Source organism: Geotrypetes seraphini, chromosome 2 (genome assembly GCF_902459505.1).
Source record: "Geotrypetes seraphini chromosome 2, aGeoSer1.1, whole genome shotgun sequence".
In the NCBI taxonomy this organism is placed as follows: Eukaryota; Metazoa; Chordata; class Amphibia; order Gymnophiona; family Dermophiidae; genus Geotrypetes; species Geotrypetes seraphini.
Window position 1 is genome coordinate 348,781,811 of NC_047085.1, and position 15,720 is coordinate 348,797,530.

General features: G+C 46.0%; 1 protein-coding gene across 16 annotated transcripts in view; it reads left to right on the plus strand.

Annotated features, from left to right (window-relative positions):
- Positions 1 to 15,720, plus strand: part of CLASP2 (cytoplasmic linker associated protein 2) — a 650,335-nt gene that overhangs the window by 261,767 nt on the left and 372,848 nt on the right. For all 16 annotated transcript variants that reach the window (XM_033930348.1, XM_033930349.1, XM_033930352.1 and 13 more), the window contains 2 exons: positions 3,903 to 3,973; positions 9,004 to 9,063. In XM_033930348.1, the coding sequence (XP_033786239.1) occupies positions 3,903 to 3,973; positions 9,004 to 9,063 (131 nt within the window). The remainder of the gene's footprint in view (positions 1 to 3,902; positions 3,974 to 9,003; positions 9,064 to 15,720) is intronic.

Here is a 15,720-nt window from a genome sequence, read left to right on the forward strand (position 1 = left end):
GACTGCCTACAGCAGGGGTGCCCACACTTTATGGGCTTGCGAGCTACTTTTATAATGACTAAGTCAAAATGCTCTACCAACAATAAAATTTAAAAAAAACACAAAGCACACTGAAAGGCAGAGAAAATGTTAATTATTCATATTCCAGGTTTTTTCAAAGAGGTCACGGCAGATGACTATGCAATGTCACCTCAGTAACAAAATACAAAAATAGACAAATACACCCCCACCCTTTTTACTAAACCACAATAGTAGGTTTTAGCACAGGGAGTTACCCTGAATGCCTCGTGCTGCTCTCAATGCTCATAGGCTCCCTGCGCTAAAAAACGCTATTGCAGTTTAGTAAAAGGGAGCCATAGTGCAAAATATAGACAGCAGATATAAATTCTCAAAACAGACACATTTTGATCACTAAATTGAAAATAAAATAATTTTTCCTACCTTTGCTGTTTGGTGATTTCATGAGTCTCTGGTTGCACTTTCTTCTTCTGACTGTGTATCCAATCTTTCTTCCTTTCTTTCAGCCTCCTGTATGTTTCCTCTCCTCCAGACCTCATTCTCTCCCCCAACTTTTTCTTCTGTCTCCCTGTTTCCCCTTCTTTCTGTCTCCCTGTCTGCCCCCTTTCTTTCTTTCTCCGTGCCCTCCCCCAAGCCACTCGGTTTGCTGCAACCGCCATCGGGGAACAGCCCCCAAGCCACCGCCGTCCCAAGCTTTCCCTGCAGAAGTGTCGCGCTGACCAGCATTCCGCTCCCTGTCGTCAATTCTGACTTAGGAGAGGAAGTTCCGGGCCAACAAGGCATTTCTCCTCATTCCATCCAGCCTGAGCCCCATCTCTCCTTGATCCAGCATTTCCCTTCTGTCTGTCAGAATTACCATTCCACCTATTTTCCAGCATCACCCTTCTTTGTGTCCATCTCACCTATATCCCTATCTCACCACTTTTTCAGAATCTTCATTTGTCTCTGTCCTTGTCTTTACCCCATGTTCACCATTTGCCCTTTCAATGTCTTTATCTCCCCCCCACACACTTTTTCAGCATTACTTCTATGTCTCTATTTCACCTCCTCTTCATGTCCCCTCTGTATCTCTATCCTTATTCAGTAGGTCCTGCTTATTCTTTCTCTTCTTTGTGTCACTATCTCCATTTTCAGCTTTCCCCCCTTTTCCTTTGTTAATGCACCCTGTAGCCAGAATCTTTCCACCCTCCCTCCACTCCGGCCCAGCCCAGTATGAAATATTTCCTTTTGTTTCCCTCCCTCTCTCTTTCTCTCTCTCTTCTGCTCCTCACCCACGAGTCCTGCATCTGGCCCTCTCCCTTCTACCTGCACCTGGCAAAACCCCCCTGCTCCGCGGCTCTCTTAAGCAACTCGTCAGCAGCGGTGATCAAGACAAGCTGCCGACATCGAGGCCTTCCCTCTACGAGTCCCGCCTTTGTGGAAAAAGGAAGTTGAAACAAGCGGGACTCGCAGAGGGTAGGCCCCGACGTCAGAAGCTTGTGTCGATCGCTGCTGCTGAGTTGCCGAAGAGAGCCGCGGAGCAGGGGGTGTAGCCGGAAGCAGGTAGAAGGGAGAGGGCTGCTGGAAGAGGTAGAAGTTCCGGAGTATGACACCGACCCGGGCCAGGATGATTTCTTTTTCAGGCTTTTGCTGCTGCCTCCGCCACATCACCCCGCCCCCCCCCCCCCCCCGAAATGACAAAAAACAGCCTAATGCCCGGCGTCGCCGTCTTTGACGTCGGGGAGAGGAAGGCTGATAGGCCCGGTAGATCGGGACAGCAACACGAGTCTATCACAGAGCCCGGGATGGGCTCTGCGATCGACTCACGTTGCCTTCCTGAGCTACGGTGGATCGCGATTGACGCGTTGGGCACCCCTGGCCTACAGTATGTGCCTCTCGCGGCGAGAGGCACATCCTGTAGGCAATCAGCCAGTGCCTGTGACTCTCCTTCTCTCTGCGTATCTTTCCTTCTGGCAGCTCAGGGCCAGTCTGGAGGGCCTTCGCCCATGTGCAGACATCAACGTCCACGCATTTCCGGATACCTCAAACCGCGGCCACTACTTTTACTGTGCCATGGATTGGCAGAGTTTGCGAGACACTGATTTAAGCCTTACTTCCTCTGTCACATAATTATTGTATGATTTACTCATATTTTTATTTTCCTTTGGTCTTGTATTTTTATTGATGATCTTATATCTGTGTTTCATCTTTAAGTTTTTCACTGTATTTATATTTTTGTTGTTAGTTTTCGTCCCCTGAGGAAGGCAATTTTTACATTGTTGAAACTTGGATCCTTGTTGGGACTTTAATGAATAAATATGTACTTTGACCTGGATTTGACCTCTCAGCTGTTAAACCCCCCCTTCTTTTTTTTTTGTCTGTTTTATTGATTAGTGGGGCTAGTTTCTCTGCTTTCCTTCACTTTTGGTTGAAGCATACTTTTAAATACTCTGTTGTCTGGGACAGAATCAGCTTGCTTGCACTTCTATCACCCACCAGCCCAGACTACACTTCTACTCCTGCTGGTTCTGGTTCAGATATCTTCCTTTCTCTCTGATCACTAATTCCTTGCTGTCTCTTGATAACGATTTTTCCCATATTTCTTGCCATGCTCCTTTTTGTTAAAGAATTTTATTAATTGTACCAATGTAGAGCATCTATTCTGGCTGGTTCTCAGTAGTATGGGAGGAAGCTAGAAGGTAGCACAGGCCATAGGTATTCAAGTGCAAAGCAGGAAGAAAGAGGTGGTCCCATTACCATCAGTAAACAGAGAAAAATGAAGGCAAATAAAGACCTATCTAGTCTGCCCAACCATGCCACCCACTATCCCCTTCTCTACCTTAGAGATCCTACTACTACTGCTAATCATGAATCATTTCTGTAGCACTATTAGACATATGTAGTGCTGTACATCAAAACATACTAGTTCCAAGCTGTCTTGAATTCAGATATATTCTTCATCTCCAACAGGAGGCCGATCCAAGCATTCACCACCCTTTCAGTGAAAAAGAATTTTCTGAGGTTACTTTTGAATCTATCCCCTTTCACATTCATCCTATGCCCTCTCATTCCAGAGCTTCCTCTCAATTGAGAGGGACTCGCCTCATGTGCATTTATGCCACATAGGTATTTAAACATCTCTATCATATCTCCCCTCTCTGCCTTTCCTCCAAAGTGTACATATTGAGATCTTTAAGTCCATCTTCGTACACCTTATGTTAAAGACCATTGACCATTTTAGTAACCTTCCTTTGGATCGACTCCATCCTGTTGGCACAACCTTTGTACTAATAAGCTGTAGAGACTTGGACTATTCTATAATTTTGTCTGACATTTGTATTGTGAATCGCGTGTGTGTGTGAGATCAAGTTTCAAGTTTATTAGGATTTTATATACCGCCTATCAAGGTTATCTAAGCGGTTTTTACAATCAGGTACTCAAGCATTTTCCCTATGATGATTTTGTATGTTGTTTTGTATTCTACCTTGGTATAAGGCGGTTTATAAATTTTAATAAATTAAATGACTCTGTGAACTGGCCCCAGCTGATCCTAGCCTCTTGTCTATTCCTCCTAGTATTCATTCTAGGCCAGCCCCTGAAAAAGAGCATCTGAGTCATCCAGGCTGCACAGATCTGCCTGATCTCCCACTCTTGGAGACTGAGAAATACAGGCTGGCTGTGTGCTGCATCCCTGTAGACAGTGTGATAATCATCAAACAAACCAGTGTAAACCTGCCACAATCAAACCAGTGGTTCTTTGTTTCTGTCTGTTGGTAGCAGAGAATAAACTCATGTGTATGGAGTGGTCTGGCAGGAAAAGAAGTTAAAAGCACTATTGTTTTGCTTTAGTGATGTATTCCTATATTATAGACCTTGCAGCTTTTAAAAATCTTGTCTGTTTTCAGCATACCCATGTTCCCAGACTGATTCCTTTGATCACTAGTAACTGCACATCAAAATCGGTTGCTGTTAGAAGGTAAGTGTTTTGTGCTTTCCGTATATATTGCAGAGTTCTGTTAGCTGTTGGGGTTGTACTTTTTATTTTTCTCTCACTACTTTGAGAATATTAATGTACCTCACAAACAACTGCATAAATTTCTGAAATCATAAATTCCAAATCTCAGCCTGCTCTGTTTACAGGATAGAGAGGCCAAAACTGATTTCTTTGCCTGCTGTTTATACTTTTAATTGAATCACTTTTTTCCAAGTCTAGTTTCTAGTCAAATTATTTCCTGTTATAGAGGAATTCCTCATTTCTGAACTTATACATTGATTTCTGAATGGATAATTTGTTTTATATTCTACCTCAAGTTTGGCCTAATGTTGCAATAAAAACCAACTTAGAGACAGTTAGGATTCCTTTTATCAATGATGATAAAGTGCAATGTAGTAGGGGTGGTGGGGGAGGTGGAAGAAGGAATGAAGGGGAGCTATAGTCACAAATAGGAGATATTTTTTTATACTACAATATTAGTTTATGGTTGTTGAGCTTTGGCTGGAATAATGTATACATTCTTCTAGCAGGAACATGATATTTATGCTACTGTGTCTTATTATGTGTTAAGTATCCATAGCTTTAGAAAGCTACTAAAGCAGTAGGCTGTCAGTTTTTCCATACCACAAAAGGCTGAAGTAGCATTTTGCTTCTGTGTAAGAATGAAAAGAGGTAAAATACTCTGGGACAAATACAGCTTCCAGTCAGTGGATTAGAAGGTCTGAGGGATGGAAGACTTACTGCACAAGATTAACAGAAATATTCAGGCTAAGGATATACTAGACCGGGGGTCGGCAAACCTGCGGCTCCAGAGCCGCATGCGGCTCTTTTCCACCTTTGCTGCGGCTCCGGTAGTGTGTCACGCAGGCATGCAGCTTACAAGTCCGGCGTCGCGGCGGGAAATAGCCATGCTGAGCAGTGAGCTCAGCACATACACAGATGAAAGCCTTGCTTGCTGATTGGTCCGGCGGCCCCGCCCCGCTGTGCCGCCGGACCAATCAGCAAGCAAGGCTTTCATCTGTGTAGTGCTGAGCTCACTGCTCAGCATGGCCCACTGCGACGCTGGACTTGTAAGGTGCACGCCTGAAAAAGAAATCATCCTGGCCGGGGTCGGTGTCATGCTCCGGAGATCTACAGCCTTCCTATCTCCCTCTCCCTTCTACCTGCTTCCGGCCACATCCCCTGCTCCGCGGCTCTCTTCGGCAACTCAGCAGCAGCGATCGACACAAGCTTCTGACGTCGGGACCTACCCTCTGCGAGTCCCGCTTGTTTCAACTTCCTTTTTCCACAAAGGCGGGACTCGTAGAGGAAGGCCTCGTTGTCCAGCAGCCTTGTCCTTGATCACTGCTGCTGACGAGTTGCTGAAGAGAGCCGCGGTGCAGGTAGAAGGGATGAGGGGCCAGATGCAGTACTCCGTGGGTGAGGGAGGAGAAGAGAGAGAGAAAGAGAGAGGGGGAGGGAAACAAAAGGAAATATTTCATACTGGGCTGGGCCGGAGTGGAGGGAGGGTAGAAGATTCTAGCTACAGGGTGCAGTAACAAAGGAAAGGGGGAAGGGGAAAGCTGAAAATGGAGATAGTGACACAAAGAAGAGAAAGGGTAAGCAGGACCTACTGAATAAGGATAGAGATACAGAGGGAACATGAATAGGAGGTGAAATAGAGACATAGAAGTAATACTGAAAAAGTGTGTGTGTGGGGGGAGATAAAGACATTGAAGGGCAAATGGTGAACATGGCGTAAGATAAGGACAGAGACAAATGAAGATTCTGAAAAAGTGGTGAGATAGGGATATGGGTGAGATGGACACAAAGAAGGGTGATGCTGGAAAATAGGTGGAATGGTAATTCTGACAAACACAGAAGGGAAATGCTGGATCAAGGAGAGATGGGGCTCAGCCTGGATGGAATGAGGAGAAATGCCTTGTTGGCCCGGAACTTCCTCTCCTAAGTCAGAATTGACGTCAGGGAGCAGAATGCTGGTCAGCGCAACACTTCTGCAGGAAAGCTTGGGACGGCGGTGGCTTGGGTGCTGTTCCCCGATTGCGTGGCAGCAAAACCGAGTGGCTTGGGGGACGGCACGGAGACAGAAAGAAAGGGGAACGGGAGACGAAAGAAAAAGTTGGGGGAGAGAATGAGGTCTGGAGGAAGGAAACATACAGGAGGCTGAAGAAAGGAAGAAAGATTGATGCACAGTCAGAAGAAGAAAGTGCAACCAAGACTCATGAAATCACCAAATAGCAAAGGTAGGAAAAATGATTTTATTTTCAATTTAGTGATCCTGTATATAGCATTAAGATAAGAACAATTATGCAGTGTTAATTTGTTTTTATAATTGTTTTGCGGCTCCAAGTTTTTTTTTCTTTTCGAAAACGGGTCCACGAAAACGGGTCCAAGTGGCTCTTTATGTTCTTAAAGGTTTGCAGAACCCCTGTACTAGACAGAAAAATCTTGAAATACTTTTTTCTGAATTTGCAAATGAAATCTTTGGGCAGCTATGTGCAATCGGAAGGATTTTAATCTCTTGATTTATATCAATACTAGTAGACGTCCAAAGAACGTTTGTGGTAGTCCCATGCTCATCTCCTTGACTTGACATGCCAGTGTCTCTTAAGCTTTATTTCAGGGATGCTGCTGTCTCCTTCAACTGATCCATACTTGGCTGATGATGCCATTCAAACTGTTCATACAATTGACAACCCTTGTATATTGATGTCCTCTGTGAATGTTACCTACTTTGCACATTCATTCTCTGCTAGGCAAGCAATGCCCTCCAGAGGTCCCCAACAGGCAGACTCTACTGCTAGGAGGTTGAAGCATTTGGGGGGAAATTATAAAACCGGCACCTACCAATGCTTAAATTAATTGAGAAACGCTGTTAGAAAATGGCAAAAAGTGGCTAGGTTGAGGTGCCTACCGGTGCCTAAATAAAGGCGCAGGATATGTGCTTAATTAGATGATTTAGGCTGATGACATGCCAAAGTAGGCCTGGCCAACGCCGGTAGTGGCATTAGGTGGCCTAAAGTGCCTGCATAGGCATGATCATGCAAGGATAGGTGGCTGAAATGTAGGCCTAGAAATCCTGGCCTGCATGTCAGTCACTTATTTTTGCCAGGTATGCTGAAACTAAAGCACAGCTTGCCATCAGCTGTTTGTGGCAGGGGAACCTCCGATCAGCTGAGCCTGCAGGACTTGTCAAAACTGTGGCTTTGGGGAGTCTTACCAGCTCATCTTGGGGAAATTCCTCTGCCGCGATCAGCTCAGCCGGCTGTGGCGGGCAGAAGACCCACCCCCACCCCCTAAGTGGCAGAAGGGATGCCTGCTCACTCCTGCCTGAATACATCCCCCTCCACTGAAATCTGCTGGAGGGATGCTCACTCCCTCCTGCATGAATGACTTACCACCCCCACCATATATACACCCCTCCAATACCTTTATAAGAAGACCAGCAAGAGAGATGCCCACTCTCTCTTCCCGGCAGGCCTGCCTCTTCAAAATGGCAGGCCTTTTCCTTCCCAGTGCATCCTGGTATGCACTGGTAAAGGCTTAAGGCTTTGATTGTCCCAGGTACCTTAGGCCCTTCCCAGTGCACCCCAGGATGCACTGTGAAGTTGCCTAAAACCTCTCCCAATGCATCTCAGGATGCACTGGGAAGGGGAAGGCCTGCCTCTTTAAAATGTGTGTGTGTGTGGGAAGGTCATTCAGGTAGGAGTGAATGGGCATACCTCCTGTCGATTTTGGGTAGAGGATGTGTTGAAGGGTCTTTAGGCAGGAGAGAGTGGGCATCTCTCCTGCTGATTTGGCGGGGGAGAGATGTCTTCAGGTAGGAGGGAGTTGGCATCCCTCCTGCCAATTTTGGGTGGAGTGGGGTGTCTGGTAGCAAGGAGTGGCATCCTTTCTGTCGCGTGGAGGGGGTCTTCTGTCCACCGCAGCTGGCTAGCTGATTGCAGCAGGGGAATTTCCCCCAATCAGCTGAACCAACAGATCTCCTCAAAGCTGCAGTTTCAGGGAGTCCTGCCGGCTCAGCTGATAGGGGGAAATTCCCCTGCTGTGATCAGCTGATGGCAAGCTACGGTCTAATTTCAGGATCCCCCAACAAATATAGACAACTGAAATGTAGGCCAGGGTTTTCCGGCCTACCTTTGCATGAATCAGGTGCGATTTTCTAATTGACGCTGTTGCATGATTGATGCGATCGGTGGCCGTTTTTAAGGCGACTTCTGACATAGACGCTGGTTAGAGAATCCTGGGGGTTTGTGTATATAGATTCAGAATTGTGCTATTAGAAACCTGATAATGAGAAAAGTTCTGGTCTGTTGCAGTTGGTGTGTTTATACAAGATGTTTATAAAATAAAACAATTTAGGAGGGGAAAATGATGTCTGTCTTAAATCTTACAGAAAACGCAGGAGATACTACCTTCACAGGTTGTGAAAGCAGAAGAAAAACAACGAAGGTGACTGGTGTTCAATCTCGTTTATTGAATAAAAAGACTTGACATGATCGTGTTTTGGCTCTAAACGGGCCTACCACAGGAGTCTGAATATATGGACTAGATAATGTTTGTGTGAGTACTCAGCCTTCAATTGTTAATTCTGTATTCCAATATGCATACACTGAATGATTAGAGTGGAAAGTAGGGGCAATCAATAACTGTTGCTACCTTTGGTGTGAAAACAAAAGTGGAGTGTTATTGATTGCTGCTCCTTTCCACTTCAGTACATTTATTGTTTTAATCATTCAATGTATGCATGTTGGAACACAGAATTAACAATTGAAGACGAGTACTCACACAAACATTATCTCGTCATATGTTCAGACCGTTTAGGGCCGAAACACAATCTTGTTATTCAATAAACGAGATTGAATATCAATCAGTCACCTTTGTTGTTTTTCTTCTGTCTTTTAAATCTGACAGCTTGGGGAGGTGCTTTTTATTGTTACATGATGAGATGTTGGTCCCTGTATCTGCACTGGATAAGGTTACAACTTCTTTATTTTGTTTTATATGCTTAGACGCTGCTTTGAATTTTTAGACATGTTGTTGCAAGAATGGCAGACACATTCATTAGAAAGGTAAGAACACTATCAATTTGTTTCATTTAGAAAACCTTTGTTAAACTTGCTATAGCAAAACTAAGGAATTCAGACATTTTTACCACCTGTTACAAAGGTATCTTGCCAAACAAAAATGAAAACATGTTTCAGTGCAATAAGTGAGACATTCTATCTAGACAGATGGGTAGTGTCCCTATGGCTGCTTGCCATCTGCAGAAGGAATCCATAATTTTTTCTCTGCGCCTCTACTGTACTTCATTGTTCTCTGTAGCTCCACCTACAGGTTTTTCCTTCTGCACACGTGCCAGCAGGACATTGTTCTGCTCTTATTTTATTCTGTGTTTTTTTAGTTCAATCTTACACAATGGTGCAGAATCACAAATAATCAGTAACAGTTTGGCAACTCACAGCAATTACTTAATGAGAAAAATCCTTACAGTATACAGTATCTTAACCCTTCCCTCCCTACCCCCCTCCCATTTTCTCTGGCAGGTCAACCACGTTCACACACATTGTTTAACAATGCCCTCTAAAGGGCCCCACACACCTACAAAGAAGCCATATTCCCAGATCTTCTGCTAAATTAGCTTCATACCAATAGTAGGAAGCTACTACCAAAAATGAAAATTCAAGAGAGTGATGCTTTTCCAATTTTTAACTATCAATTGTAGTGCCACTCCAGGCAATATTAGAAACAGTTTATCTTTGTTTACTATTAATAGTGTTACAGAAGCAGCACATGTTCCACATATCACCATGCAATATGAGAAGAGTATACAAACTTCCAGTATGTATTGTATTTTTCAGTGCAATATGTGAGACATTCTAGACAACAGGGTTATTTCCCCATACTCGCATGGACTGGATTTTTCATTTTCTCCAGTATAGCGCCCTCTAGCAGTCTTTCCTTCTGCACGCATGGCTGCAGCTGTGTGTGTTGTGCTCTCCTCATTTTTGTTGTTTTAATTCGACATAGTTCATCCCCTATGAGGGTATTTTCGCGTTCAAGGCGATTTGGAGGCTCTGCCTGCTTGAGAATTCACAGACTTCGGTCTGTAGCTGACAGGTCATTCCCTTTTTGGGTACCTGCCAGTCTAAATAGGATTCCATGGAGCTCAGGGCCATCCCTGAAGTTGACTCGCCGTCCGTTAAGCAGAGAGTGAGCACAGACTGGCACGCTTAGGGGGCTCAGCGGTGTCCCACAGCGTTTTTGCTCCTCCGCTTATCCTAGTGCGCATCCAGGGACTGCAGACAGGAGGCATAGTCAGAGAGGGGAGTCTGACCAGCAGCCTGAAGTTCACCTTTGAAAAATAATTCCCAACATTATGGCAGTGAATTCAGAACTGGTTACTGAACAGAGCAAGAAGCAGGTGCAGCCTTGTGTCTCTGGTAACAGTGAATACAGCAGAACTGATAGGCTCTCAGAGTGAGTTTCAAAAGTTAATTTTGAGGGGTTTTCTGTGGTTTCAAGTGTTCCCCTGTCTTCCTCCACATGAAAAATCCTAAAATCACAATTTTTAATATTTGGTAAGTGGGTTTTTTTGCGCGTTTTTTATGCGAATTTGATGCCGGTGGCCATCTTGGATTTTTAGCTATCTTTTTTCATCTTAGAAACATAGAAACATAGAAATAGACGGCAGATAAGGGCCACGGCCCATCAAGTCTGCCCACTCCAATGACCCTCCCTATCTATCTTTGCGGATAGATCCCACATGTTTGTCCCATTTGGCCTTAAAATCTGGCACGCTTCTGGCCTCAATAACCTGAAGTGGAAGACTATTCCAGCGATCAACCACCCTTTCGGTGAAGAAGAACTTCCTAGTGTCACCGTGCAGTTTCCCGCCCCTTATTTTCCACTGATGCCCCCTTGTTGCCGCGGGACCCTTGAAAAAGAAGATATCCTCTTCCACCTCGATGCGACCTGTGAGGCACTTGAATGTCTCGATCATATCTCCCCTCTCTCTACGTTCCTCTAGTGAGTAGAGCTGCAACTTCCCTAACCGCTCCTCGTATGGGAGCTCCTTGAGTCCCGAGACCATCCTGGTGGCCATTCTCTGGACCGATTCCAGTCTCAGCACATCCTTGCGGTAATGCAGCTTCCAAAATTGCACACAGTACTCCAGGTGCGGTCTCACCATGGTTCTATACAGTGGCATAATGACTTCAGGTTTACGGCTGACGAAACTCCTGCGTATGCAACCTATGATTTGCCTTGCTTTGGATGAAGCTTGCTCAACTTGATTTGCAGACTTCATGTCTTCCCTGCCAATCACCCCTAAGTCTCTTTCTGCTTCAGTTTTTGTCAAGATCTCGCCATTTAGGGTGTAAATCTTGCATGGATTTCGGCTTCCCAGGTGCATGACTTTGCATTTTTTGGCATTGAAACTGAGTTGCCAGGACCTAGACCAGTGCTCCAGTAGAAGTAGGTCAAGCATCATATCATCTGCCATTGAATTATTGTCTGTTGTGCTCTTGTTCACTACATTGCTTAGCTTGGCATCATCGGCGAATAATGTTATTCTTCCTCGGAGCCCTTCTGTCAAGTCTCTTATGTAGATGTTGAACAAGATCGGGCCCAGGACGGAGCCCTGTGGCACTCCACTTATCACCTCTGACATTTCGGAGGGGGTGCCATTCACCACTACCCTCTGAAGCCTACCTCCAAGCCAGTTCCCAACCCAGTTTGTCAATGTGTCGCCCAAACCTAAAGAACTCATCTTGCTTAGCAACCTTCGGTGTGGTACGCTATCAAATGCTTTGCTGAAATCCAGGTAGATGATGTCCAGGGACTCACCAGCATCCAGCTTCCTCGTCACCCAGTCAAAGAAGCTGATCAGGTTGGATTGGCAGGATCTCCCCTTAGTAAATCCATGTTGGCGGGGATCCCGTAGTTTCTCCTCGTCTATGATTCTATCCAATTGGTGTTTGATTAGGGTTTCCATTAGTTTGCTCACTATCGATGTGAGACTCACTGGTCTGTAATTTGCCATCTCCATCTTGGAGCCTTTCTTGTGGAGTGGGATGACGTTAGCTGACTTCCAGTCCATCGGGACGTTACCTGTACTAAGGGAGAGATTGAAGAGCGCGGATAGCGGTTCCGCTAGGACATCACCCAACTCCCTGAGCACCCTGGGGTGTAGGTTGTCAGGCCCCATTGCCTTGTTGACCTTGATTTTTGACAGCTCGCAATAGACGCTGCTGGGTGTAAACTTGAAATTACTAAACGGGTCAACTGATTTAACCCTTGTCTGTGGCTGAGGGCCGATTCCCGGCGCCTCGCGGGTGAAGACTGAGCAGAAGTATTTATTTAACAGTTGGGCTTTTTCCGAGTCCGTTTCTACAAAGTCTCCGTCTGGTTTTCTTCTCCCCTGCTTGTTCAAAATTCAAATTTTTGCCAGGAAACTTGCTAGGATGGAGTACTCAGGGTCTCCTCTTGTGAATTCATGCAAAGTTTGCACAAATTTAGAGATTTTTGCGTGTCCTTGCACCACATGCTGTGTGGTGCATCGAGATGGGCAGTAGCTGCCAGCTCTACTTCCTTCTCACAGAAGCAGGTGATCCCACACTCAGCTAGCCCAGTGGGGCAGGCTCCATTGCTTTTGGGGCTTGACTCGGCTGGTCCATCGGCAGCCAGGCAGCGGACCCTCTGCAGCCTAAGAAACACAAGTCATCTATGGGTGACTCTAAGCCCCAGGGACCTGATAATTTTTGGGACTTGATGAGATTTTTGTGGTCTGAATTTCAGACCAGAGGTTGCGGCTGGCTATTCTCCGTCTCCTCCATCAATGTCTGTGGGTGGTGGGGTGCCCTCATTTGACTCCTGTTTGGGGGATCCAGCGGTTCATCCTGACCTCTCTGATCCTTTGTTTGATAGTGCAGCCCTTCCTGGATTAGGGGATCAGGACTTGGGTGCTGGATCCATGGATCCCTTAGGGGCTCCGGATCCTAGGGATGATCCATCTGTGTTGCACTTATTTAAATTTGCTGCTTTGCCTTATCTGATTACTGAATCATTGCAGGAATTGAACTTGGCTGCTCAGCCAGCTCCATCTACTTCTTCTTCTTCTCCCTGGCTTTGTAGTGTGTGTTCGTAATCTATGGCCTTTCCTTGGCATCCGGATTTGAGTTTTGTATGGTGAAATGCTAGGGTTATATTCCACTTATATCCTATGGCGCGCTGGAATGCCAGAATTTTCTAGCACAGCCCAAGGTGGGTTCCTTGGTAGCTCAGGTGACTAGGTACACTTCTCTTCATAGTGATGGGGGAATGGCAGGACTGCCGTGTGGATGTAGTCCTCAGGTAAATTTTTGAGACAGAAAATTTAGGCATTAAAGCAGGTGTAGTGATGTCCTTTGTGGTTAACGCCTGTCTCTCTCAGCTGCGTACGCTGGAGACTGATGTGGCGGATCCTTCGCCTCAGCTTCTGATGGCTGGGATGGATTATATGACAGATGCCTTATACAAGCTTTGAAAGTGCTGGCAAAGGTGTCAGCATATTTTATTTTGGCATGCCGAATGCTGTGGGTTCAGCAGTGGGCTGGTGATTCCACCGCCAAGAAAACGTTAGCGCAATTGCCTTTCAAGGGACAGTTGCTATTTGACAAGGGCCTGGATGACCTCATGGATTTGGTAGTGGACCGTCGCCCGAAGACACTGCCTGATAGTAGACTCAGCACTCCAGGAGTTCTGGGCATTCTAATTTTTCAGGCTCCTGCCGGAATTTTAGTGACTACTGGCCATATGTTCCTTCCTCATTGCAGAGATCTTCACAGAGGTCCCGGGGTTGTTATGCGGGCTACAGGTGTTTCCAACCACCCACTGCCCGTCTTGCACGACCTGCCCGAAAGACACAATGATGCCAGGGAGCTGGTTGGTTCTCAGGGTTTCTGCCTGCCTGGACGTGCGTTACAGCAGACCAGTGGATCTTGGAAATTATTTGGTCAGGCTACAAGCTGGAATTTACCCAACCTCTGTCAGATGCTTCGTGAATTCTCTGTCTGGGTGCCTGAACAAGGCGCGCAAGGTCCAGGCTACTGTTCAGCGCTTACTGGATATTCAAGCTATAGAGCCAGTGCAACGCGACCTCTCGGGCTCAAGCAGATACTCTGCATACTTAATTGTGCCAAAGGAAGGATCAGAAGATTAGAGACATTCTGGATCTTCAGCACGTGAATGCAGCTCTCAAGATTCCTCTCTTCCGCATGGAGACCATGAGGTCGGTCATTGCAGCAGTGGCTCTGGGGGAATTTCTGGCCTCCCTGGATCTGATGGAGGCATACTTGCACATTCCCATTTTTCCGGCCCACCACAAGTTTCTGCAGTTTCATGTTCTAGGTCGCACTACCAGTTTTCGACCCTGCCCTTTGGGCTAGCAGCAGTGCCACAGACTTTCTCTAAAGTTATGGTGGTATTAGTAGCTCATCTGAGGAAGATGGGGTTGCAGGTTCACCCTTAATCTGGATGACTGGTTTATCAGAGCTCCCTCTTTCACAGAGAGGCAGCACATGGTGGGGTAGGTGTTCCACGTGGTGGAATTCCTAGACTGGTTTGTAAACTACGTCATCTGACGCACATGTAGTTGCTGAAATTACCTGGGAGTTCTTTTCAATATGGCAGCAGCATAGTTCCACAAACAGGCCACAACGAGAATAGGCTGTCACAGCCTGTGAGGTGAATCGGGGAAAGTCTGAAAAGTGGGGGTTTCAAGGTTTATTCATGTCCCCCTGAGTTCCCCCCACCTGAAAAAATAAAAAATCAACATTTTTTGAATTTGATAAAAGTGAAAAATATTGCAATTATGGCCATCATGGATTTTAAGCAATCTTTTTTTGCAAAAGCTCCCTACTTCTCCAAAACTGCAACTTTTGCCTCAAAGCTTATTGGGATGGAGTCCCTGGGATCTTCTGAAGTGAATTCTTGCCAGGATTGTGCATATTTAGCGTCTCCAGAGCATTCTTGCGCCAAGTTGCGCACCCGGGAGAGGCGGCAGTATCCAGCTTATCCTCTCCCCGTTGTAGCAGGTGATCAAGTGCTTGGTTAGCCCGGTGGGGCAGCTTTCTTTATTTTGGGGGCTGGGCACAGCTACTAATTCAGTGCGCCTTGTTGCAGACCATCCACAGCCTAAAAAACACAAAGTTGAGTCATCAAAGGTTGACTTGATGCCGCAGGAGCCGGAGGCTTTCTCTGAATTTATTAAACCTTTGTAGAATGAGTTTCAAAGCCAGCATTCTTACCCTGCACACTCTCGCTCCGGCTCAGATGTTTCTATTATTGGCATAGCTTCTATGGACACCTCTCAGTCAGCCATGTTTCTGCGCTTCCTGATCCTGATCTGGGAGATCCTGCTAATGATGACCAGCTTGCTGCCTCTGCGAAGGTCTGGAAATGCCCAAGGATTGGTGTGCACAGAGGTGTGAGTGTCTGGTGACAACTCCAATTCCATTGGTTCTAGCAATCCTTTAAGAAGGGCTTGAAAAAGTCTTGGCAGTTGGCTCCCTCAAAGTACAGGTCTTTTGTGTTTCAGGCCCCAGACTCGCGGAAGGCCATTGGCCTTTCACCCAGATTTATGATGGCCAGATTTATGAAGGAAGCATTTCGTCAGCATCCTTCAGTACATAGCCTTTTCCAAAGTGTTGTCTCAATCTTGTTCTGCAGACTCATTCTAGAGTTCCGTA